A 27,565-nucleotide genomic window follows, 5' to 3' on the forward strand; every position below is an offset into this window, starting at 1 on the left:
TTTACATTTATGACAATAATTATCTACAATAATAACAAGTTAGGTCAAAAGTAATTCAAAAGTAATCCAAAAGTAGTCCAAAAGTAGTCCAAGTGCATTACCTAAAGTGAGCAATGTAATAAATTACAATACAAACAATAATTTTCATAATGTAATTTTTTCATTAATGAACACTTTTTATTTTATGACAGAAATAGTTTACAGTAATAAGTTAGGTAAAAAGTAATCTAAAAGTAATCCAAAAGTAGCCCAAGTGCATTACCTAAAATGAGCAATCAAATAAAATACATTACCAATATAATTTTCATAAAGGATTTTTTCATTAATGACAATTTCTTTAATTTATGACAACAATTATCTACAATAATAACAAGTTTGGTCAAAAGTAATCTAAAAGTAATCCAAAAGTAATCAGAGTCCATTACCTAAAAAGAGCAATCTAATGAATTTAATTATCAACTATAATTTTCATTATGTAATTTGTAATTGATAAGAAACCATACAGTACACAACATTAAAGTAGTCCACCCAGTGTTGGTCTGAATTTTCATATTTCATGGCAATTAGCAACCCTGAATATTCATACAGAATCATCATGCAAAAGTATGACACAAAATAACTTCAAATTCTCATCTGAACAAGGGAGCACTTCACCCTCTAAGGGCTGTTCTCTACAGCCAAGAGAACCATAAACAGGGGAGGTAATGTGAATGAGTGTGTTGGCGGGATGACAAGAAAATGTCAAGTGTCTTCCTCTTTACCGATGGGTAGTGGGACTGGCAAATTAACAGTGTATGAGGGTGTTTTTATGCATACGTGCTGTGTTTAAAGGGCCATCTTTGATGTGTCTGTAGTAAAGAGAGAAGCACAGCTGTGAATGGCATGTGGTTGTGTATTTGTTGACCTTTCTGAAGAACCTGGTTCATTAGTGTCTTCCATTGCTGTCACTGTGGAGGCTCTCAAGGGTAATTTGTGTGAGTGCAGAGCCGTGCATCAATATTTGAAAAGTGTTTTGGAAGGAAGCAACAAACCAAGTTTTTTCGGCTTCCTCAATTTGTCTTCAGACACCAGATCAGAGGAGCAAGAATGAATGATATTAATACATTAATTAAATAAAAAACACATAAAACATGGCGATGTAATGGGAACTGAGGCTTTTAAGTTTCAAAAAAGGACATGAAAGTATTATAAAAGCATCAGGCCTTTTAACTTGCGCACTATACTTTAGATGTTCGAAAGCCACAAGACAGCTTTGTGTGAGAAACAGATGAAACTGAATTTAAAGGCTGGATTAAACTACATGACTAACACATAGAAAAAGCCAGACTTTTAAGTTCCTCCAAACACAACAGATTTATGCCAAATCATGCACCTTTTTGCTAGAAGACGCACAACAGATGAAAAAATGAGTATTGTAAATTTAGATCAAAAAGACATTTTGTAGACTAAAAATGAAGACAAAAAACTTGTAGATCTCTTCAGCATGTACAATCATTAATACTAGTATTCAATAAATGACTATTATTAGTAATTAATCAACTATTCATTCTTTTAAATCAGACCTTTTCATTGAAAACCCTTTAAATCAGACCTTTTCTGTGAAAAATACTGAAAGATTAATTGACAAACCAGACTAATCTGGTTCACTGACTCAGCCTGGTTAACAAATAGAAGGATTATCAGTGAATAGCAATTTAAATTTGACTCTAATCTTCACACAAAACTTGGATTGCTTTAGAAGGCTTGGAATACAGTGCATGAGTCATTTGGATCGCTTCTATGATGCTTCTGCATCCACTTGAAAGAAGTGCATAGATCAAAACCTGTATAGATTTCTTTCATCTGTGCTGCACAAAATAAACGTTATTAAAGCAGTTTTTGTTCATACAATTAATGCTACTGGGGTCAAAAACAACACGTTTCACTTTTATTTTACAGGCAAAAACAGTCTATTTACATCAGTTTTCAAAATTCAGTCCTTTTCCCCATAACTCTGTTTTGCAATTCAGATTTTATTTTGTGAGTTTTTGCCTTACAATAATGTGTAACACTTTAGTTAGGTCACAATTTACAGGATTAACAAACCACTAACTAATTTAATAATGTATATTTTATTTAATGCCATGTCAGCAACCAATGCTATTTTCATGACAAGAACATTTCAATAATAAATATACAATTAAAAACAACAAACAAATTTTCTGTGTTAATACATGATAAAATTCTAATTCTTCCTGGTGTTACTTTGTTAAAAAAGTCCTTAAAAGAGTTCCATAAAAAAAGCCTACTGGAATCATTAAAAGCAGGACAGTGCAGTAAAATGGTCCAATCTTGTATGTCCAATTCGACATCTGGTAAAAATCGCTCAATCAAATCTAGTCTTAAAATGTCTTAAAACTCTTGAGATTTCAGGTTATATTTCATTCAATTTTTTCATTTTCCAATGTTTCCCACTCCTCTTGCCACTTATTTAAAATGTAAACATTTATAAAAGATCTCATCTCTGAAGGAGGAATTTAACAAACCACTAACTAACACTGCAAGCTTAATACACTAATAATTAGCTGTTTATTAATCGTTATAAAGGTAGAAGTTTTTGAAGGGATGCAGAACAAAGATCGTACTTTATTACTACTAATGAACAGTAATAATATGCAGACAATAAGCCAGTAGTAAAAAGCATGAATTGTGACCTAAACTAAAGTGTTACCCGATAATGTGTCTGAATTATTAGCTATAATCTTATACTGGGTTGTCAATGTGGATGTGGATGTGCCAATGTGGATAATGTTTTTTACCTCAAGTAAATTTTCTACTTGAGATTAGTTTTGAACTTGCGTAGAAGACTCAATTGTGATGAATTCTGTGTATTTGCAGCGAACATGTTGTGCATTCAGCTTAATTCCCTCTGTCTGATGGAAACTGCCATGTATTTGTGCATTTGTATTGACTTTGTTTGTAATCTACTAACGTGGATAATTCATTTTACTTTTGATGTAAACCCAGAATTACAATTTGCAAGGTTAAAGGGCACCTATTTTACCCCTTTTCAAGATTTAAGACTCCAGAATGTCTCTGTAAAGTTTCAGCTCAAAACACCCATCAGATTATTTATTAAACCTTTCAGAATGTTGAAATCTACTGCTCTGAACACAATCTATCTGTTTTTGTTGCCTGTGCCTTTAATGCTAGTTCTCCCTGCCCATCGTTCCCACGTGCCTCTCAGAGTGTGCCCCAATCTCCGCCTCGGCTGCGTCAGATAAACAGCACAGTGACAGATATGAAGGAAGCAGATCTCTTTTTTTTGTGAGAAATACTACAGTAAGAACTTTCCCAATGATTATTTGATGTATTTGTTGTGGAGTTAATTCAAGACTTCCTGCAATGATGAGTCACACACAATGTCATTACAAAGTTCACGCACAGACACACAGCACGCGTTTAACTTTGCACTGTTTTTGCACGTAAATGTGACAGGATACACATTAATCTCCACTGCTGTATGGATATCCGTTATGTTAATGTACAAAATAAACCTAATTTTAACTTCCACAAACCGGGATTGAAGCATCATCTTTTATAATTGTCCTGACATGTGGCTGTGGTGCTGTAATTCATTACAAACATGCACTGTTTTAAAAACATTTTAGACTTGTAAAACTCACTCTTGATCACATTTTATGACTGATGATCACAGGGAGCTGAACAGATCTTTTAATCCCAGTTGCTTTGCGCATGTCCTGTCTTGTTGATATGAATATATGAGTTGCTATGGAGCAGAGGTGGGAGTCAGTCACACATCTGCAACTCACAAGCAAGTCTCGAGTCCTAACCTTCAAGTCTCAAGCAAGGCAAGTCAAGTCAATTTTTGTCGTGTCGAGTCACTGCTTAATACCACCATTCGACACCACTTGGTGATTGAATCGCAGATTTTTGAGCTGCATGCTTTGCATGTTGCAGATTTATTCTTCTTGACGTCATCTTGCTTATAATCTTTAAACTTGAATTAAATTATCTTTGGCGGAACGCCTTCAATTTTCCATCACAGCATGCTCTTTATCTGACGGCCGAATAGCAAATAAATCATTTAAATGAATCTAATGAATCATTTAAAGTGGTACTTAGTGAACTGATTGATAGTTCAGTAAATCCAACTCATTCTTTTAAAATTGTTTGTATTTCCAGTAAACACTAATCCACAAATTACGTAATAAGTAAGTTACTTACCTTTTAACTTGCCTGGCACTCCCTCTGAATCATATCCCAAAACAATATCCCGAGTTATCTTAAACTTACTTAAAAAAAAAATCAATTCGAGTCAGGAATCGGTTGCAGTGCTTTATTCGGAACATTACAGAGAACCTATCTTTCGGACCGATCAGAGAATCGATTAGCAAACTGCACATGTGTGACTTAGAACTTTCTTTTCTTTTTTTTAAAATGCATAATATTTAACAAACGGTTATGTATTTAACAAAAACAAGTTATTTCGAGTCATTTAACTCAAGTCCAAGTCAAGTCTCAAGTCATGACAGTCAAGTCCAAGTCAAGTCGAGACTTTTTTAGATATTTGTCAAGCAAGTCTCAAATCCTAAATTTTGCAACTTAAGTCTGACTCGAGTCCCCCATCTCTGCTATGGAGACATATTACTTCTTGGCTGTCAATCAATTTGGTGGGCAGGGAAACTGCACTCCTACGTCACGTTGCGGTGGGCCTCAAAATGGAAGGCATTCGGATCCTATTTTAACATCATGAAATTTTTAAAAAAGAGACTTGTTGTCTTTATATCACTCCAATATGACTGTGGACACACTATACTACATACAATTCTGTCTAAACTGCTTCCAAACAATGATTTTCATCATAGGTGTCCTTAAAACTCAAAAAATTGCAGGATACAAATTGCAATTCTGAGAAAAAAGTCAGAACTGTGAGAAATAAGCAAGCCTTTTAGTATTATTTTACTCTGTGGCAGAAAGAAGTGTACACAGGTTTGATACAAAAGTGCATAAATATTGAATCATTTGTTTCAAACACAATGATCGAGATGTGTAGCAGGTTTTAGACATAACTTTACATGTTTGACACATGAATTGGTAAGCTTGGTGTCTGACCTTTAGGGCTTAGCAAGTCTCCCTCCAGGTAAAAGACTCCTCTGCGTAAAGCCACTTCCTGAAGTATGATGCCAAAACTGTAGACATCCCCCTTTTGTGTGCCTCCTGGAGGAAAGCACTCCATTCTCGACAACTCTGGAGCCAACCACAGCTTACCTATACACACAGATCCATACAGACAGTGAGTGTTATTGTTGATTGTGTGACTGAAGCTTGCATGTATGCATGTTGTGAAAAATCACAGCCATGTGTGTCAGGATGACACATGAATCGACAAAACTGAAAAGGTCACATGACTGACGTGCATAATAAGAGTGGGCGTCCTCCGTGTCCGACTCCGTCCTGATGCTGGACAGCCCGTAGTCAGTGATCTTTAGCACAAAACGATTGTCAACCACACAGTTGGAAGACTTCAGGTTGCCATGGGATACAATCACACTGTTATGAAGAAAAGCCATGCCCTGAGGGGAGAGACAGATTGGACAGTATGAAGGAAAGCAGGAGGATAAGGATGCAGTGCAATGAGGGAGAATGGAAAATAAACACTTAAAGGGATAGTTCACCTAAAGATGAACATTTATCTAGCGTTTAATTGACTTCAAGTGATTCCAAGGCTTCATGAGCTTCTTTCTTATGTTGTACAAAAAAGGACACACTTTTATGAATGTTGGAAACGGTAGCCATTGACATTCATGGAAGAAAAAAACTATGGATGTCATATATTATGTTTTTCTTTCTTTTCTTTCCTATTTTGTTGAATAGAAGAAAGAAACACATGAAAGTTTAGAGCAAGTGGAAGGTGAAAAAATAATGACAGAGTTTTTAATTTTGGGTGAACTATCCCTTTAAGGTGAATTTCATCATTAAAAAATGAAGAAAGTTTTTTTTTACCTTTACTATGTCACTGATTAATGAATATTTGAACATCCAATCTAGTGTAATGCTGTCGTTCTCCAAAATATTCTGTAAAAAAATGCAGAAATTCAGAGATTCAGAGACAATTGCTGTGCTAACTTGTTAAATGATTTTTAAAGTATCTATAGGAGCCATATTACTTTTCATTTAATTATAATGTTTATTTGTTTACTGATTAGTTTGGGTTTCACAGTGACGTTTAATGTTTTTAGTCACGTGAGCTTACCTGGCACCTGCTAGAGCAAATAAAGCGCGTGCACAATCACACAGGTGTTAGGAGGAGAGAAAGAGAGTGGGGTAGCTGTATTTTTTGTTGACCGCCACAGCACATGCAACAACGTCACACGCAACAACCCTATACAATGCAATAATCAGCTCCATAGACAACAGGTATTTAACCCACAAATTGATGTTTTGTTTGTCATGTTTCAACTATATATAAAGTTTTACTAAAAACATCTTGGGCTCAGCGTGTCTGTCTCAGCCAGCATCGTGTCACAAATTCAAAGGACCCTCACTGCCTCTCTAGCGACTTCAGGACAAATCAGGAAGCCGCAATAGCATACAAATATAATTATTTTTTTATATGTTTGCGTATTTTTTGTACTTTTAAACTTCAGTTGGGGTCACATTTGTTGAGAAATCAAAATGTACTTTCTATAATATTCTGCAAAATATAAAGGATGCCTGATTTCTTCTGGATGAATGTAAACATAACCTGAAACTAAATACTTGTGCCAAACACACACTATGTAAGTTATTTGGCAAAGTTGGAAAATTATTAGTATATTTTTTAACAGCTATGAAAAATCCTGAAAAAATAAATTGTGCAATTTAGATTTAAGATTTATTCTAAGATTTATATTCTTGCAATTCTGAATATATCATTTTGTTACCTTGGAATTATAAGGTTCTATCTGCATTCTAAATAATTTAAAAATATTGAGCTTCAAGGTTTTTGCATTCCATACAGCAAATAATATGTGTGTTGCAGTTCTTTTTCATACATTAACATGACAGAGACACTAAATTTACTTTAATTAAAGGAAAGTAAAATTTTTGTTCTCTATAACATTTATTTAATGTTTTAGGATGAATATTTTTTCTTGCTCAAATTAAGCATTTAAGGCTGTGCTAAATATTTTGTCCAGTGCAGATGTTAATTTTATGTAATATAGTAATATTTATCAAATGATATGCTTTATGTGAATTACTGAATTATATTTATTGAATTAGGGCTTAACATCAAATTTAAAGACTTGAGCAATTGAGTTGTTTAACAAAGTTTAATAAACACTGAAAAATGTTTCACTGACTATGTATACACAAATAAAAATATTTGCCATTTAAGATGTTACATTTTTTAAAAACGATTTCTTTTTTTGTGTAAAATGTAACATTTCATTTCAATGTCTTAAAGACTTCTAAATCATCACATTTACACACACTTTTTCAGTTTCAGGTTTCTTCTCCATTTTGTTTGGTGCAGCATTATTTAGTCAACTCTGATTTTGTGTTTCATTCTGGTTTTTCCTGCTGTCAACAGAGCAATCCGGGGAAATGACAAAGAAAGCTGATCCATCCTCGTGCGTGCATTTAAATGCTGCTTGGCTCACAGAAAGAACCTTATAGAGTCAAGCTAGAGTTCGACTTTGTAGATAAAACCTTTTTTGTTTTTAAATAAAAAGTCTTTAAATGTAAACAACTAATAAAAAAACAAAAAAAGACTCAATATCGACAAAAATGTCAGATAGAACCTTATAATTCTAAGATGAGGATTTATCTAAATTTATTGATTTTTACTCATCCCTTAGAATTGTGACTTTAAAAATAACTGAGTTATTAAAATACAACATTTTTATTGTGTCTCAAAATTGACATGTAAACTTGTGACATACGTTTACTTGCAGTTTAAACTTTTGGTTCAAATAAACTTATTTTTTATCATGTTTGATAGCCGTATTTGTGCAGAATATGAAATGCTATATAAAAAGTTCAACCAATCAGTCACAGTAAGCACAGCATGTCAAAAAAGATCTTTAGCTCCTCTCCCTTCTATAAAGCACCACATATCATGTAATTGAGTTTGTTTGCAATATAGAAATCTGCAATATTGTGATTCTTCTAATTGCTAGTTGATTGTAGATCAAGGCTAAAATAACTTTATAACACAACTGTGGCAAAGGTCTGTAATAATATTCTAATGGTAAAAATGTATTAATTTTATTTTTTATAATCACACTTGATAAAAACAGTCTGCAGAAACATTTTAATCGGCATTCTTCCTTTGTACATGTCATCAGAGGGGGAAAGTCCCGCCCATTAGTGACGATCTCTCCCTCAATAGCATAAAACATTTAGTCTTGTTTTTAAATCTGCCACCATGCTGACACATAGGCATTTGTAGCTCAGCCTTCTTTTGATAAGAGGTCTGGAAGCACAATCTCATTTAAATTTAAAGCGACAGTCACCAAAATGGCAAAATTATGATCAAAGCCTATAAGGGACAGTTTCAAAGAGTTAAAAAATAAAACATTATTTGGTTATTTTGAGCTGAAACTTCACATACACACCATTAGGAGATCAGACATCTCGTTTATGACCACTTTTTAGTCATATCACACATTGAAGTGAATTTTATATCAAATCATAGCGTCCACATCAGTCTTTGGGCTTGCTGCATCACAAATACCAAAATTTTGACCCTTTACAAAAATTTAGCGCTTTCTGGCCATCGAATATTAGGCATGGACATATGCAGTTGAAGTCAGAATTATTAGCCCCCCTTTGAATTTTTTTTTCTTTTTTAAATATTTCCCTAATTATGTTTAACAGAGCAAGGAAATTTTCACAGTATGTCTGATAATATTTTTTTTTCTGGAGAAAGTCTTATTTGTTTTATTTCAGCAAGAATAAAAGCAGTTTAAAATTTTAAGGTCAAAAACCATTTTAAGGTCAAAATTATTAGCCCCTTTAAGCTAACTTTTTTTCCGACTGTCTACAGAACAAACCATCGTTATACAATAACTTGCCTAATTACTCTAACCTAAAAAATATCTAGTCAAATATTATTTACTGTCATCATGGGAAAGATGAAATAAATCAGTTATTAGAAATGAGTTATTAAAACTATTATGTTTAGAAATGTGCTGAAAAAATCTCTTTGTTAAACAGAAATTGGGGGAAAAATAATGCAAATAATTCAGGGGGGCTAATAATTCTGGGCCCAAAGTTGTTTCTAATTAGGCTGTAGATGAAAAGCAAATTTGTCAGTTGTTTGTTTTAATGATAACCACAATGCTTGGCTTATTATTAAAATACATGATCAATATAGGCTATAAACTATAGATTAGTTATTAAAACTGTTATGATTAGAAATATGTTGAAAAAATCTTCTCTCCGTTAAACAGAAATTAGGGAAAAAAATAAACAGGGAGCTAATAATTCAGGGGGGCTAATAATTCTGACTTCAACTGAATATTGTGATCGTGATTTTCAAATGTATTACATCTCTTTGTAAACATTTATTATTATCATTTGATGAGTCTCCCCATACAGTTTGATAGAGTGCTTGGACACGGAAGCCGCTTCGCGTGACGTCACACTTAACAAGCGGATGGGTCCTATCTGATCAAGACTTTTAAAAAGTCTTAATTAAAATGTAAATTTGCAGATAGTTTTTTGTAAGGGTCAAGTTGAAGGTTAGAGGATGGTAAACATCATTAGCTCAGTAAGTCAATGAAAAGTCACCATGATGACAGAACATGAATGGTGTGTCTGTACCTGCAGGCTGCCTCGAGGGCAGTATTCAGTGACAATGCAGACATTGGGTGGGTCGATGCAGGCACCAATAAAACGGGTCAAATGCTCATTCTGCACATCCCTCATCTAGAGAAGAAACACATACTATTATTGTGAACTCACGGTACATTTTCACAAATGTGTAACTGTTTGAGAACCTACAGTCTGGGGATATTAAGAACCAAAATTAATTTGAAAAAAAGCTCACCAGCAATGCAATTATTTGTTCAAAAATATAGTACAACAATAATATAATAAAATACTGTTACAATTTAAAATGACTGTTTTCTATTTTTAAAATATCAAAAATAATTTAATTAATAAAAAACGGTTTTTAATACACCATATTAATGTTTACTGTATTTATGAACAAATACAGTAAAATATTAATGTGGTGAAATACCATTTACTGTTTTCTATTATTAAAAACATAATTTAATACTTCAATCTTTAGTTGAGATTGAGACATGCTGATTTGGTGCTCAAGAAAGGAATACATTGTTTAAAACAGCAGTATTTATTCAAAGCAAAAATCTGTTGTAGCATTACATACGCCTTCTGACCAATTTAATGCATCCCTGCTCAAGTATTAATTTCCATTAAAAATGTACTGTCCCCAAATGCTTGAATGCTAGTGTGTTGGTAATGATTATAATCAGATTAGCAGAAATATCCTACAGCAGAGCAATAAAACAGCATGACACACTCACATGCTTCAGTTCAAACAACACTTTCCTCGTTAACTCCACGCGCCTTCTGTTGATGTATTTAATAGCCACAATATTTCCCTGGGGAACAAATAAGCACATATGTTTGCAGTGGTCAGAATGTGTGTACTCTGAGGTTGTAACATGCATGTAAACTGTAACACTTCAAAAATAAAACTAAAACATTTCGATTAGTGGGAGTTAATAGCCCAGCACACTGACAAAGCCCCCAGCTCTCTCCCACTTCACTTCCTGTGTCATGTATATTTAGTCTTATCACTATAAAGGAAAAAATGCTAAAATACAAATACTGTACATATTTAATATATATTTATATATGTATAATGTACATTTAAATTGTTTTATTAGGTAATGTAAATGCACTGGGTATGATAAACCAAGGTTGATGACTGCAAAAAAATTGTGACATGTCTCCCGGAAATCCTGATTTCAACTAATCAGATGATGAAGCTTGAGAATCGTTTCCCATTTCGTGTGCCTTATGACCCAAGGTCAGTGGGCATGACGTCTGAGAGTATAAATATGTACTAAATAAACATCTGTTGAATCAGAGAACGATACCTTAAAGTAGCCAGTCTTAGCAAACACCTGGAAATTTCCATCAGTCGTCAGCAGCGATCCATAGTTAGAACCTCTCTGCAGAGAAAAAAATTATAATATTAGAAGAAAATATTTGTTACATTAAAAACCTAGAGAAGACATCTGAATTTATGAGTGAGTATCAGTGTGTAGCAGGATCAGAAATGAATGAGGGCTTGTAGCCAAAATGGCATCAAAATGAACAATAATGGCCCCCAAATTCAAGCTCAATTATACAAAACTATAATGCCTGTCACGATTAAAGCCAAATTTGAAAATGAATGAAAAATATCACAGCATCTGTTCACATTGGATCACAAATTGCTTGTTGTTTTTGCAGCGTCGAGAATAATGATCAATCATAAATGTTTCCGGCCAATCCGAGTGTTTCGATTATTCACTGATGAAATTGGTGGAGTGATGGCACCATATTGAGATGTGTTGTTTCTTCAAACATAAAAACAATTTTGCATTCTGCTTATTGACATTAATAACCAGTGTTACAATATATAGAGCAATAACAGAAAAAATATATATATTTGCAGCCATATGCTGTCATGAAATCTTGTTTTTTTTTTGGTAAATTTAGATATTTGACATAAAAGACAACACAGACACCTTTAATAAGATAGTTATTAAAAAAAAAAATCTGAGGGTATTTGCACTATGCTATTATTATGCTATTTACACTACACTCTCAGAAAAAAATGGTACAATATTGCACCAAAGAAGGTACAAACCCTTGTTTCTGCAGATACAATATTGTACCTTCATCAAAGGTACAAATCTGATCCATGAAGGTACCACCACAGTGACAAGACACTTCGTACCTAAACAGTGTCAAACGTGTTCCTTCAAGAACTATTTAAAGGCATTTTGCTGTATCCAAAATGGGTCAATTTGTTTTCAGTAAATATAAAACATCAAATACATTTTTAAACAATGATTTTAAAAAAGTTTCTTTTTGTGTAAATGCACTGTTTTCATTTACAATTAAGAATAAAAATACTTTAACATAAACCAAAAGATCTATTTTTTGCTAAACATTTCACAACACTTCACAAAAATGTTACAGAAATACATTCTCCCATGTACAATATAAAACATGTTTCTTCAATTGTCACACAATACCTTTGTAATCACTTAAGAGTTCATTTAATTTTAAAATAGAAATAGAATTATGCAAAAGTATTGTAACAAGATATGCACAATGTCTGATTAGCTTTACAATGCTGAAATGTCTGCATGAACACATTGCAGGACGTCTGCAGAACTTTTGTCAGCTCACGTGCATAGTAGAAAACAAACGCCAAAAGGTGCAGATATTAATAATGAAAATGTATTAGAAAATGCTTAACAAATGTTTATTAAAATGCCTTAAATGTTTAGTTAACAATAGCTATAGTTTGGGGTTTTACCAGTTGTTTTGTATTTTAAAGCTTAATAATTAATGTTTCTTTAAACATATACTTTTAAAAAAGGATTCATGTTTTAATATGGAAATTATTCATAAATTACTTTGCTGTAATATTTCCAGTAATATTTATTTTTTATAGATATTGTAATAAAGAAGGAGTTGTCCAACACTTTTGTACCTTTTTTCTGAGAATATTGGTGTACCTTTATTTCAATTGTACCATAAAAGGCACAGAACAGATAATATCATAAGAGGTCTTTTCTGTAGCATATAAGGTACAATTTTTACAAAGGTACAAAACTGTTCCTTAAGGAACATTTTTTGTACCACCGTGTACCTTTTGTAAGAGGATGTAGTGGCAGATATTTGATTATTAGTATTAAAGTTATAATTCACCCAAAAATGGAAATGTACTCACTATTTAATCTCTCTAAAGTGGTTTCAAAGCTTTGAGTTTATTTCTTTCTAAAGGCATTTTGAAGAATGTTAGAAACTGACAAACACTGACATCCATAGTATTTGTTTTCCTGTTATGGATGTCAGTGTTTGTCAGTTTCTAACATTCTTCAAAACACCTTCAGAAAAAACAAACTCAAAGGTTTGGAACCATTTGAGAGAGAGTAAATAGTGAGTACATTTTCATTTTTGGGTGAACTATAACTTTAATACTAAGGAGCAAATATCTGCCACTGTGTCCTCTTTGTGTAAATAGCATAATAATAGCAGGTTTCCAACATTTTTAAAAATATCTTCTTTTGTGTGTAACAAAAACTCAAACAAGTTTGTGACATGTTAAATTTGAATAAATGATGACAACATTTTCAGTTTTCAAGGCTACATTATATACAAGTATGCAGTATTACCATATTGCACATAAATGATAATATAAAACTGATGGAACGCTACTTTCATTTTAAAGGATTTTCTTATTAAATAATTAATTGGAATTTAATTGACATTTTTTTTAATGTTTTGTGGATTCAAATCCAGGTAAATTATGTCAAAAGTTTCACCTAAATGTTTTACCCCTGCCATCCTGTATTATAGCCTTGGCCAGTAAAGTGTAAATAAAGACTGTATATAAAAAATGCCCGAAAACATAAAATAAATCTTCTAGAAATTAATTCCATGGATACATTTTTGGCCCTATAATAAACAAGGTAACTTCAGATCCTAGTATGTAGTGTGTACAGTGTCTTTGTTTTACTAGTGAGAGAGTGAGTTTGCTGCCAGTGCTTCTCAGGGCCTTTTCCAGATGGCTCATCTGAATGTCATCCCAGGAAATCCTCCATAACTGAGCGACCAACTCTTTCTCCAGCTTCAGCTTTCTGTGTGCAAATACATACATAGCCACATTTTTTGATATAATGACCGAGTCATAATCGGGTATTTAAAGCATTCTGCTGGCTCTCACCTGTATATAAAAACAGTCACAGTGAAGATAATGATGAGGATGAGGAAAAGCACAATGGAAATCATCTGGTGCATTGCGATGGTTCCTAAAATAAAGAAGCAAAGTGACAGAGAGTGAGAAGCGGGTAAGGAGTTGCACTGTAAAAAATGTTGGGTTCCACATAATTTCTTCATGTTGTCCCAACACAAATCGATTAAGTTAATTTAATTGTTTTTACAAATTTAAGTGGATTGAACATAAAACAATTAAGTTGTCCCCAAAAAAACTAAAGAATTGTGTTAATTCGGCTCATTTAGCCGTAGTTTGTAGTAGTTTGATAAAGCTTTTTTTTAAGGTTTTTTAAACTTTTTTAAATTTTGATCAAGTAGTTTGATAAAGCAGCTAGTGTAGTGGTGTACAGCTAGTGTATGAAACCTACGTGCTCGACAGGCAGGGTTTTCGTTCTTAAAGCCGCAGGTGGGCACATCCATAGGGACTTTACCACCTGGCCATTGGATTGCCATCCCAGGAAGAATATTCATCTCCTTCTGAGTGCCATTATACACTGCCACGATCTGCAGAGCAATGTGAGGTACTCAATAAGATAACAGTGACAGGGTTATTATTAATAGCAATTAATCATAACAGGGCTATTATTGTAATTTTATCATCAGTTATATTCAAAATCTACTTGGATAAAATTGTTCAGTGTTAAACTTGTTTCAATTCCTTTAAGATCAAAAATCTGATCATAATAAAATCTTTTGTGGTTTTTGATTGATGTCTTTTAGTTTGAAGGACATTTACACTACCATTTAAAATGTCTGAAGTCAGTATTTCTTTAATGAAAAGTGTGCATGGATGAAAAAAAAACAGAGTGAAGAAAATGAAGAATTTCCTTCTGTAAATCTATCAATACTTAATTGTTGATTAGCAAGTACATTGTTAAGACTGAAATTTGGACATCTTCAAAGATGATTTTTCAATATTGATTTTTATTAAATTATTTGTTAAAATGAACTCTCAGATTACAGATTTTAAAGTAGTTGTATCTCAGCCAAATATTGTCCTGTGGTTATGTATAAAGCTCATTTTTCAAAAAATGACTAAATATGATTGGTTTTGTGGTCCATGGTCATATATTCAGCACAGCTGCCATAAAGTCATCCAAATGCACAGTAGCAGCAAGTTTTATTTCAGATAAATGCTTTTCTCTTTGAACTTTAATGTCGTAATGCTGATTTATCACAGTTCCCACAATAACAGTAAGCTGCTGTTTTCAACATTGATAATAATAATTAAGAAAAGCTCCTTGAGCACCAAAGGAGTATATTATGATTTCTGAAGGACCATGTGAAATCTGGAAGAATAATAATGCTGAAAATTAAGCTTTGCCATCACAGAAATAAATACAATTTTCTTTCAGCTTAGTCCCTTGATCAGGGGTTGCCACAGCAGAATGAACCGGCAACCTATCCACCATATATTTTACACAGGGATGCCCTTTCAGCTGCAACCCAGTACTGTGAAACACCCATACACACTCAGACACACTCATGCATTTAGTTTATCCAATTCACCTATAGCGCATGTCTTTGGACTGTGGGGGAAACCGGAGCACCCAGAGGAAACCCATGCGAACACGGGGAGAACATGCAAAATGCCAACTGGCCAGCTGGGACTTGAACCAACATCCCGCTGTGTGGCAACGGTGCTAACCACTGAGCCACCATGTTGCCCCTTAATGAAATTTCTAAACATAAATTAAATAGTAGCAGCATTTCACAAAAATACTGATTTTTCTGTCTATATGATCAATTAATGATCAATACAGCCTTTCCAAAATTAAGGAATTAAAAAAATCAGAAATTAAAAAATTATTGTACATTTCTTCAATGCCAAATTTTCCGTGTTGCAAATGTATGTAAAAGTGGATAAAATAAATTTTAGGTATAAGCACTGAAAATGTAAATGCCGATCACAACTGTACAGACTCATGTCCATTGCTACACTGTAAAACCCAACAGTCAATTTTATCAAATGAAGAAAGTGTAATTAACTCAATATTGACTGAAAGTTAATTCTACTCATTTGAAAAGAGTTTGGAACTCAGTGTTGAAGGTAATGAGTTATAATACCTCATTACTTCAACTTAAATGGAATAAGTTCACAGTACTCATATAAATTAGTTTTTCTTAACTCAAACGGTTTGTAGCTATCAGTTTCCTCAAATGGTTTGAGTTGCCTTAACTTATTTGGTTTTTTAGTACTCAGGTGGTTTGAGTTCTCTTCATTTATTAGGTTTTACTGTGCTCAAATTGCTTCATTTACTCAAATGGATTAAGTTCACAGTACTCATTAGGATTATCTTTTGAGCTTAAATGGTTTGTTGCAATCGGTTTCCTCAAACGGTTTGAGTTACCTTAACTTATTGGGTTTTACAGTGTAGAGCTTCGATTTCAGACACACAAGATATTAAAAATATACTAATTATTTTTGACTGAACACAGCTCTTTGAAGTCTTTTAGTAGTAAAATATGTTTTTTGTGTATTTAAATGTTTTTATAGCATCTACAAACAAAAGCTATCTGAACCTTGACCCCTTGATATCAACACTAGAAACTCAAGTATTCATCAAGTAATTTCGTTAACACAGGAAACAAAGTGGAAAAACACTTTGAAATAGAGCAGAAATAACAAGTAAAAAATTTGAAAATGACAAACACAAGAGTTATTCAGAGAGCAGCTGAGATCTTTAAAATCTCTTCAGCATTTCTCCTGTACACGCTCACACACACAAACAAAAAAACATTCCCCTGACTGAATATGTATGCCATAATTAACCTTCCCACAGCCTGGCCTCCCAATTACCAATCAAGTGCTTTTCAGAAAGGGTGTGTGTCGGTGTGTGTGTGCATGTGAGCTCTGGTTTAAAATTTATGGCACCAATTTGCCATTTTTAAGATTCAGGTGTTATATTCTCATTCATTAGCCTGTAACAAAGGCAAATCTGTTTGAATGACAAACACGCACAAACATATCTGCTGTGAGAAAATGAGGCTGCATTTCATCCATCTATTATTCAAAACAAAAGCATCATAAAGCATTCATATTTTTCAAATGAAGGTGACACGTGGTGCTGCACTAAGGGCATGTCCGAATCCACTTTTACTGTTTTAAGATGGGAAAAACAGTGGCCTAAAGGATTGGCCTCATTCTCTTAATGAGTTATGGGTGTGTTTTGAGTGTAATGTGCATTAAAAAAACATCCCCCAGATGAGACAGATGAGTTTCATTTCCCATTCACTTTAACAGCGAGAGATCCCATTATTTCGCATTCGATATTTAAATGCCGGATGTTGCAAGCCAAAAAACTGAACACTTTACTAGCAAGGAAACATCTGCTTGTGTGCAAGGTTAAAGAGGTTCATTTCGCTAAGGCGGCCCCAGATTAATAAAGGGACTAAGCCGAAAAAAAAAATGAATGAATGAATGAATATGTTTTAAAAGTAACTTCAAAGTAAAGTAATCTGATTACTTTTTACATGAAGTAATTAGTAACATAATAAAATTACAATTTTCCAGTAGTAGTCAGTCATTTGTAATGTATTACTTTTTAAAGTAACTTACCCAACACTGGTAATAAGCAAAGTGCATGTGTGTTGTGGACCTGCCTATGCACATATTGATGGCTACACAAATAAGGACAAATTAAGGGCAAAAACTATCATGAGGTGATATGGAAACCTCAATTTACAGATGTTTTCTTTTTTTCAGATAACTATGCTGTCATTCAATGCTTTTTTGCACATTTTTGTCTTCATGAAAACATCCAAAATCACCAAAACTTGAATAAAACAATAAAGGCAGGCACATAAGAAAGCTGCGAGTATGTGATAGTCACTAACCTGAAAGTCGCCACTGTTGATGTCAGCCATGTCCCACAGGGCAAAATCAGTCTCTCTGTCTCCATTCTCATCAATCTGCACTAGACCTGTGACTCCTGGGAAAACAGAGAGCCAGCGTGTGGTTATTGAGCTCATTACTCCAAAATCACAGCAGAACACAGAAGTAACATTAACTTTGTCACAGTGCAGTGCAAACGTCAACCTTCTTCAGGGTCAGGACCTGTCTGGCTATCATTTGCAGTCAAAGTCAGTAAAGTTCAACAGCTAAGATATGACCATTTAGACAAAAGATGCACTGATCACAATACACGTTTGTCATGGAAGAGTTAGGTTGTTATTACTTTAACAACATTAACAACACGAGCTTCAGATTTTTGATTTCATACTGTCTGGACCATTATTTCAATGATAAATGCCTCTTTATAACACTGTTAACGTTTCTAGTAAATTAAACAGCATTTAACTGTAATTTGAACTGTATTTAGGACAGTTATGCAGAATGTTATTGCATTTTAAAGTTGCAAGGTAAAAATTACTGTACATTTTACAGTAAATATATACACATACAAAACAGAAACATACAATTCTGTTAATACATATACAGCAAGATAAATGGTCTTCGATGCTTCCTCTATCTTATCCAAGACATACTCAATAATGTTCATGTCTGGTGACTGGGCTGGCCAATCCTGGAGCACCTTGACCTTTTTTGCTTTCAGGAACTTTGATGTAGAGGCTGAAGTATAAGAAGGAGTGCTATCCTGCTGAAGAAATTGCCCTCTCCTATTTTTGCTGTAATTGACTTACAGTAAGTTGGCAAACTGCTGCCAGTAAGTTACTGTAGATTCTACAGGAAATTGTTAACACTGAACAACTACCTTTACAGAAACATCGGTCATAAATATATTGTTAGGGTTAAAAATTATAGTTGCTGTATGTAAGAACTTTCATGTTTTAATCCCTCTATATAGTCAACGAGTGAACACCTGAAAAAACAAGACCTTCCGACTTCATACTTTTTTCATAAAAGCATGCAGACTTTTCACTGTAAAAGTTTTTCACTTTTAAAGTGAATTTTGCCTGAAAATTTTGGATCTTTCCCATTTTTATATCAGAAATTTAATGCTTAAAATGTTCAAGATAATGCAGAAAGTAGAGGTAGTCAATTTCAGCTTTTACAAAGTCAACTCAAAAATTGCTGCCACCAGGTCTTTTACTACACTGAATTCATTCAACATTGAAAGTATCATTATACGATTTATTTAGCCATTGTATTACCTTGAAAATTGAATTAGCTAGCTATCAACATTATTACCTTGTAGCTGACACCTAATATCAGTCATACAGCAAAGAAAAGTCACAGAAAAAAAGTCATTGTTGAATGTTATGCAGGATACAGAGTTGATTGAATCTTATATAATATATAATTGAATCCTGTTATAGAGTCAACTCCAGGTCCAGGAAATTCAGAGTAAAGGTATGGACTCAAACAGTTGACTCCACAGCACTAGCAGAAAAAAAGCTATTCTGTTTTGGTGAAAGTGTTATGCAAAAGAAATCATTAAGGTCTTAATTAGTAAGGTATTAATTAAATAATCTTGCAAAATGTCATATACAGTATATAGTCTCATATTTTAAAATCAAACTATCATAACTATCAGTGTACTTTAAATTCCTCGACTGTTGACATACCAGTGAATTGCAGAGGTTGTGCAAACATATCCATATTGCTATAATCAGAAGCTGTATTTGCTCTTTTCCACAATAGTTACAGGTTTCCAACATTTTTCAAAATATCTTCTTTTGTGTTCAGCAGAAGAAAAAAACTAAAACTGGTTTGTAACAGGTGAAGGAGGAGTAAGAGATGGCAAATCTTTTTCTTTTTTCTTTTCCAAACCTTACTCCTTTTGAAAGTGTGACTAAATTACATATGTGTACATATATAAACTTCGCCACATTATATGAGCTGCTATTTGTGTATTTTATAGTACAGTATTGACCTTATTTTGCGATGTGGAATTACAGTGAGTTGTTTTTGCGATTGTTTTAGAACTTCCGATTCAGTCGTCTATGGCAGGGGTTCCCAAAATAACAATGTTCAGTGGCGACCCCCAAAATAACAATGTTGAGTTGTGGAATGTATATTGCATATTTTTAATGTACGTGAGTGCAGTAAATGTGTCAGAAAGTTTAATCTGGTGCCATACAATCAATGTGCTGCATCCGACGCTATTGCTTTGTCTTTAATATAATGTAATCGCCCAAGGGGTCGCAAAGACTGATGAAAGGCTGATAGCTTTTTATTTGCATGTTGTTTTTTAATGCTTATTAATGACATGTTACCAATGTTACCATCAACTACTATTTTGTTCTTCAGTAGGTTATGAATAAAATATGGTATTTCTAATAGTTTAGTAAAATGAATTATATTTTTGTCAAACTACTTGCTCTACAAACAAGTGTTTGCATGATTATACATAAAAAGTAGACGAATATAATTAGAAAATATCTGTTTGAAATTTCAAGCAGCATAACAAGCTGTTTTTAATGTAAAAAAAATCAATGAAAGTGAACAGTGCCGGTCGCCCAACAGGCCATATTTCTTCCCGTATTTCTTGGAGACCCTCACGAACGCTGCTATTGTATACTTACTGTGGACATAAGTACTTAAACATGGACAATGCGCATTACGCAATGCACAAACCTCATTAAATGCAATACAATTCACAACGAACCATGAAAAAAAAATCCAGATTTAATTAAAAGAATAGCTTTGTATAATTCATACATGACAAATAGCTGAAAACGATAATAAATACACAACAATAATATAAATAAAAGCAGAAAATATTAGAAACATACCCAGCAGCACAACACTCTATTTTGCATAACACCACCCGTGATCGGCTATTGGGTGAACTAGAAGCATGTAACATATTCCTATGCAGTTTCCACATATCTCTGCAAATTGCTCACATTCAATATGAACTTGAAAAAGTGTTATAAAGTCTGAAGTAACATAACATCACAGGTGTCCAATCTGTGCCCTTTTTCATTTATTTTTTAATTTATTTGGATTTTATTTTATTTAGTTTGTTTTATGTACAATTTGTTTTTACAACACACTTGCACTTTCATTTGCAATACTTTACAATACTTTGCAAAACTTGGAAATGTATTTGTTTAAATCTGAGTAAATATTTTTACATGTATTATAGGTTAAATATGTTTCTGTTAATAAAAACGTATACACTTAAATATTAAAATAATTTTTTTTGTGCTTTCTTCTCACTGTTTTTACACCAGTGGGCTCATTTTTTTTTTATCTCACCTAGGGCTTCCTCAACCCTACGGGCCGACACTGGAAGTGAATGAGAAGTTATGAGCCAAAAAAATTCCAATGGCTGCACCCGCTCGAATGTGAAGAATAAGGTCAATAGTATCCTAGGAATTTTTCCGATTGCATGTTAACCCCACAGCTCAACATTGAATTACAGTCATTTACTCATTTTATGTCATTTACTCCTATCTTAAATGTGACATCTTTAATCTTAAATCTATATTTATTCTAATTTCATGCATTGTTCATTTATGAAGTGTTAATCTCCATGCATTTTGTCTTCTCCCACTGCCCAATCAAAGGACAAAGATTAAAAAAGACAGTCAGACCACGCTACACATGCACAGACTCCACAATTCTCCTTTTATGCAAAAGCAAGCTAGCAATAGACAATTTTTTTATTTAAATTGTTAATTATTAATAACTATTTAGTAAGATAAATTATTATGAGAGCAAAACAAATACATTTTTAAGCAGATTCTAGCACTTAAAAACTGGACTGACACTGTTTCAATTTACTATAATCTTCTATGTGAAGCTGCTTTGACACAATCTACATTGTAATAGCTCTATAGAAATAAAGGTGAATTCATTTGAATTGAATCCAAAATCAAGCTGATCAGATGATGATAAAACTGTTGGTTTGGGTGTACCATCTCTTTAAGAGAGATATAGTTCCTCAAACTCATTATCATGGAGTATCAACCGTGTTTTGAGAAATTATAATGACCATAATCACACACAGTGTATCAACATAGTTTGTGTGTGTGTGTGTGTGCGTGTGTGCACGTGTGTGTGTTTGTGTGTGTGTGTGTGTGTGTGTGCGTGTGTGTGTTCAGTCAGTCAGTCTGTTAAAATGCTTCCGGTTGTGCCAAGTGGTGTGTTCCTCTGATGAGGGTCATGAGCGGGCTGTAATTTCCTCTCAGAGGCCACTCACCTCTCTGAATGGGCTACAGATAAACGGTGGGTCCAGCTCAGAGGAAACACACAATGACATTTAGACTGATATGAAAAGCTTATGCGTTATCACACTGGAAATGTCAAAGCAATAGGAGAGAGAGAGAGAAGGCGAGGGTGGAGAAACACATTTCCTCAAATGGGTTGATGATAAGGATAGCTTTAATAGGCCTACATGAGTTATACTAGGAATACAGACGTACACATGGACAGTTAGTGAGCCACGTCTGCCTGGGTTGTGCAAACTGGAGCAAATTCAGATAAGACTCGCATGCTTTGCAGAATTATCTACATAGATATATAATACTTTAACTAAATTATGAGAAATACTACTGAAATGAATATGATTGTTTTCCAACAAAGCATATTTAGACACTATAAAACATATAACTTCTTGCACAGTGCTTGAGATATTTATTATACTGTATGTACAGTGCTCAGCATAACTGAGTACACCCCATTTTGAAAATGTATATTTTTATCCATTTCTCAGTGAATATAGTCAATGTATTTTGGTGTATTTAAACAAAACAGATTTATTAAACAGATATATTTATTAAAAATATATTTTAGTAAAACTTTAATTCAATTCAATTAAATTATACAGTGAATTATGTAGTTGCTGTAAGTTACATGATTCCAGTATTTATTTATTTTATTTAACAGTAAATCTAGTGAGTATAGTTCTACAGCTGAGGTTTGAGTTCAGTAGGTTGAGAGCTGAGGGAAACAAACCGTTTCTGAGTCTACTGGTGCGATACCGAATACACATTGTATCTCTCAGATGGAACAGGATTGAATAGTCTGTGAATGGGATGAGAGAACTGTTTTATGATATTCCTGAAGCCCTATATGCCAGTGATGTACTGGGCAGTTTTTATACCTGTTGAAGGGCTGTCTGGTCTGAAACAGTGCAGTTACCATACCAAACTATAATGCATGAATAAATGTATAATAAATATATATGAATAAATATACAGTGCTCAGCATATATAAGTCCACCCCTCACAAATCTCTCTTTTAAATTCATATTTTTAATATGAAGCTATACAATATTATATTTGTGCAAATACATTAGATTAGTCAGTACTGTAGCCAAATCTGGAGCTTATCTAACAAAACAACTTACAATAACAGTCCAAAAACTAGTACACCCAAATTTATATGTTATAGAAAAATATTAAAAATAAATTTTAAAAAGAGGAAAAATCAAGAGGAGCAAAAAAAAAAAAAAAAAAAAGCCAAAAATTTTGTTGCAATTTTGTAGGCTGTAATTTTTTTTACGATATTTAGCTTGAATTTAATTGTATTCTCTTTCAATTTCTAAATATGTTTGGTGACTAAAATATTATTTTAATTAATATATCTGTTTAATAAATCTGTTTTGTTTAAATGCACCACAATACATTGCCTATATTCACTGACAACTGGATACAAATATTCATTTTCAAAATGGGGTGTACTCAATTCTGAGCACTGTATTGTTTTAAAAAAATATATAGTCTATCTTAATTAACATGAGTGAACCTGGCCAGAACATCAAAAGACAATGTATTAACTACACCACAATTACATATCAAAAACAATCATGTAAAAATGAACAACGAAGATAGACAAAGAGCTGACTGTACCCATGTGACACTGAATTCAGTTCATCCCTTTCTGAGCCAGATGCAAACTACCACAAAAAACAGAACTGTATAGTCAATCAATAGATCTGAATAGGATTTCATTACGATTACAATAAAGATGAGGACTGATATTAAAAGTCAACAGCAGAGCATCTTCTTTTCCCCATTCAAAATGTCATTTATAAAAGGGATCTAGAACATTTAGTGCTTCCCGTCTATTCAGCGACTTTATTCGGCTGTAAAACACTGATGTTTGTAGTGCAGTCTTTAGCAGGCAGGATTACAGGATATAACTGCACTAGCTGGATCCAGAGGAGCTTAGTCATTTCAGTTTGGAGGCTTTTATAATAGCTTTTATAAATATCTGAATGAATATCTTTTTTTTTTTTTTTTTTACAGAAATTGAATAGCCACCAGCAGCTAAATAGAAGCCACTTTCTGGTGACTATGAATATCACACATTCTGCACAGCTCTTCAAAGTACTGCAGCACGAATGGGAATGTTATCTTCATTCTGAATCAGTGTCTAAGATGTATTTTAAATAAATAACATATTAATTCTAAATATTGAAATATATAAAGATGTCATGAAATACTGACAAAAAGAAATGAACTTATATTTTGTAATAAAGCTCAGTTATATTACTTTGTAAATGAGATAGAAAGATGCATCATGCTTTGGAGGCATTTAAAGGATAAAGAGTTCAAACAATTGTTGTATGTTCACTATAAAAGCAAACATATTACTTAAAAGGACAATTCACTCGAAAAACCAAAAGCAAGCTATAAACAAACAAACAAACAAACAAACAAACAAACAAACAAATATATTTTTTGAAATTGTTAATTATTATTACATATTTAGTAAGATAAACATTTACATTTTTAAGCAGGTTCAAGCACTTCATCCAAAATCGAAGCACTTTTTAAACCTTGAAAACACTCGGATAAAATTCAAGCATTTTGGAGGTTTTCCAGACCTGTATGAACCCTGAATGTTCTTCATAATATTTTCTTTAACATTTAACAGAAGAAAGACAATCATACAGGTTTAATAAGGTAATAAGTCTCATATTACTTTTTGTTAACAACATACAAAGATGTGTCACACTTTGGAGGCATTTAAAGAATAGTAGAGCTTAAACAATTATGTTGTATGTTCACTATAAAAGCAAACAAAATATTTAAAGGGATAGTTCACTCAAAAATCTGCTTTCGTCGTCATTTACTCAGACTCAAGTTGTTCTAAACTTTTAATATTTTTTCTCTGTTGAACATGAAACAACATATTATTAAGAATATTAGAAAAAGCAACCATTGACATCTACAGCATAATTTTTTTTAATCCCAAGATTTGGGATCCCTTCATTATATCTTGAGCAAATGATGATGGAATTTCCATATTTGGGTGAACTATCCTTTTAAAGTTCACTGTACTCATTAGAAAAAAAGTTTAAATTCAAATTGTAATTGATCATACAAAGCAGAAGTCAAATGTGAAGTGCTATGTAATAAGTTACAGAGACACAGACATGCGTTTCTGCATATACTGTTAAAGTCAGAATTATTAGCCCCTTTTGATTGTTTTTTCTTTTTTTTATATTTCTTAAATGATGTTTAACAGAGCAAGGAAATTTTCACAGTATGTCTGATAATATTTTTTCTTCTGGAGAAAGTCTTATTTGTTTTATTTCAGCTAGAATAATAGCAGTTTTAAATTTAAATTTTTAAAAACCATTTTAAGGTCAAAATTATTAGCCCCTTTCAGCTATATTTTTTTCGATAGTCTACAGAACAAACCATCATTTTACAGTGACTTGCCTAATTACCTTAACCTGCCTATAATTAACCTAATTAACCTAGTTAAGCCTTTAAATGTCACTTTAAGCTGTATAGAAGCGTCTTGAAAAATATCTTGTCAAATATTATTTACTGTCATCATGGCAAAGATAAAATAAATCAGTTATTAGAAATGAGTTATTAAAACTATTATGTTTAGAAATGTATAAATAAATAAATATTTATATACACAGTTGAGGTCTGAATTATTAGCCCCCCTGTTTATTTTTTTTCCCCAATTTCTATTTAACGAAGATTTTTTCAACACATTTCTAAACATAATAGTTTTAATAACTTATTTCTAATAACTGAATTATTTTATCTTTGTCATGATGACAGTAAATAATATTTTACTAGATATTTTTCAAGACACTTCTTTACAGCTTAAAGTGACATTTAAAGGCCAGGTAAACTAGGTAAATCAGATTAACTAGGCAGGCTAGTGTAATTAGGCAAGTTATTGTATAATGATGGTTTGCTCTATAGACTATCGGAAAAAAATAGCTCAAAGGGGCTAATAATTTTGTTAAAATATGTTAAAAATGCTAAAAATGTTAAAATATACAGTAATTTTACCAAATCTATCAAGGCACTGGGGATGTGATGGTGTATTGTTTAAACAAAAAAATCAGACCAGGACAAATTCATTGTGTCAATGTGAACGAGCTGCCTCATGCTAAAATGCTGTTTTTAAGTGCCAAAGAGCTGAGTGTTTGTGCAAACATAACCACATCGCTATAATACTCTTTACTGCTTTCTCACCACTGTTATTTTTGTGACCAAAAGCTGCCTCTAGCAGTGTGGAACAGCATTAGAATGTTCGCTAACAGTAAACCACTACAGACATTAAACTTGATTTAATCTTTAATTCAGAAAAAAAAACACCATAAAAAAGCTGGCTTCAAGTCAAGATATTTATCAATACATCATGCCGAGAAATTAATTTAGTTCATGCACAACTATGCAATATGAAGGATAAGATACAGCCAAATCAGAAACTTGAAAAAACTTTGAAATTTGATTCTCCTCTCTGTTCCATTCAGAGAACAACATACATACAACATACATAAACAAATATTAGCCCTCCTGTAAAATCTAAATTCTTAAATAAGTTTTTTTCACAAGCATTAAACATGCAAGCAACTAATTTCTTGAGAAAGTCTTTTTTTAGCGTAGCTTTTTTTTAGTTTTGGTCCCCCTTAAGATTTTTTATTAATTCTTTTCAGATATGGAATAAAGCAAAGCTCTCCCACAGCAATTTGTAACTTTTTGATTTAGTGGCTAATTCGTATGAATTTATTTGATTTAGTTTATTTTGCTCATCCCCCAATGACGGTTGGGTTTAGGCATGGGGTTTAGTGAGTGACAGGTTTTTTTTTTTTTTGGAGTCCAACAGGTCACGGGAATCCGATGGGAATCCCACGGGATGAGAAACAAAATCACTATTAATCACGAGATTAGGACAAGACCAAAAAAAACATCTGCAGGAGTGGGAATCATAATAACATACGATACACAAATACACAGAAATTTTATCTCAATTCTAGTTGCTCTGTCTCTTTATGCTCTTCTCCGGTTTGCTTTGGCGTGGCTGATTAAGTTAATGAAACACCCTTAAGCAGGGGCACCGCTAGGGGGTTGGGAAATTTGGAAAAGGGCCCAAATTTTTAGGGGTACTAGCCCTTTAACTGCCTGCTCTGCCAAATGGTTGACCATATTTTGACTGTTCTAAATAATGACTGTTAAAGTCATTTAAAGAATGACTGATTTCAATAATGGTTTACACGCACAGCATTGTTGGTTTACAAAAAAATCTAACAAACATAATCCTGTTGCACTAGTACACTTGATTTTGGTTTTATTGCACTGTAAAAAATTTACAAACTTATAAACTTACAAATTGTTAACTCAGTTTAAAATTGTTAGTTAGGTGGACTTATTT

The 27,565-nt window shown here is 33.0% G+C and overlaps 1 protein-coding gene across 2 annotated transcripts in view; it reads right to left on the bottom strand.

Moving 5' to 3' along the window:
- Nucleotides 1–27,565, bottom strand: part of npr1b (natriuretic peptide receptor 1b) — a 97,762-nt gene that overhangs the window by 17,233 nt on the left and 52,964 nt on the right. For both annotated transcript variants that reach the window (XM_056475806.1, XM_056475807.1), the window contains exons 6-15: nucleotides 17,857–17,951; nucleotides 14,388–14,523; nucleotides 13,970–14,054; nucleotides 13,763–13,883; nucleotides 11,121–11,195; nucleotides 10,542–10,619; nucleotides 9,814–9,918; nucleotides 6,007–6,078; nucleotides 5,417–5,576; nucleotides 5,116–5,271 (exon numbers count right to left, since the gene is read on the bottom strand). In XM_056475806.1, coding sequence (XP_056331781.1) covers nucleotides 5,116–5,271; nucleotides 5,417–5,576; nucleotides 6,007–6,078; nucleotides 9,814–9,918; nucleotides 10,542–10,619; nucleotides 11,121–11,195; nucleotides 13,763–13,883; nucleotides 13,970–14,054; nucleotides 14,388–14,523; nucleotides 17,857–17,951 — 1,083 coding nt within the window. The remainder of the gene's footprint in view (nucleotides 1–5,115; nucleotides 5,272–5,416; nucleotides 5,577–6,006; nucleotides 6,079–9,813; nucleotides 9,919–10,541; nucleotides 10,620–11,120; nucleotides 11,196–13,762; nucleotides 13,884–13,969; nucleotides 14,055–14,387; nucleotides 14,524–17,856; nucleotides 17,952–27,565) is intronic.

This window comes from Danio aesculapii, chromosome 16 (genome assembly GCF_903798145.1).
Source record: "Danio aesculapii chromosome 16, fDanAes4.1, whole genome shotgun sequence".
Lineage (NCBI taxonomy): Eukaryota > Metazoa > Chordata > Actinopteri > Cypriniformes > Danionidae > Danio > Danio aesculapii.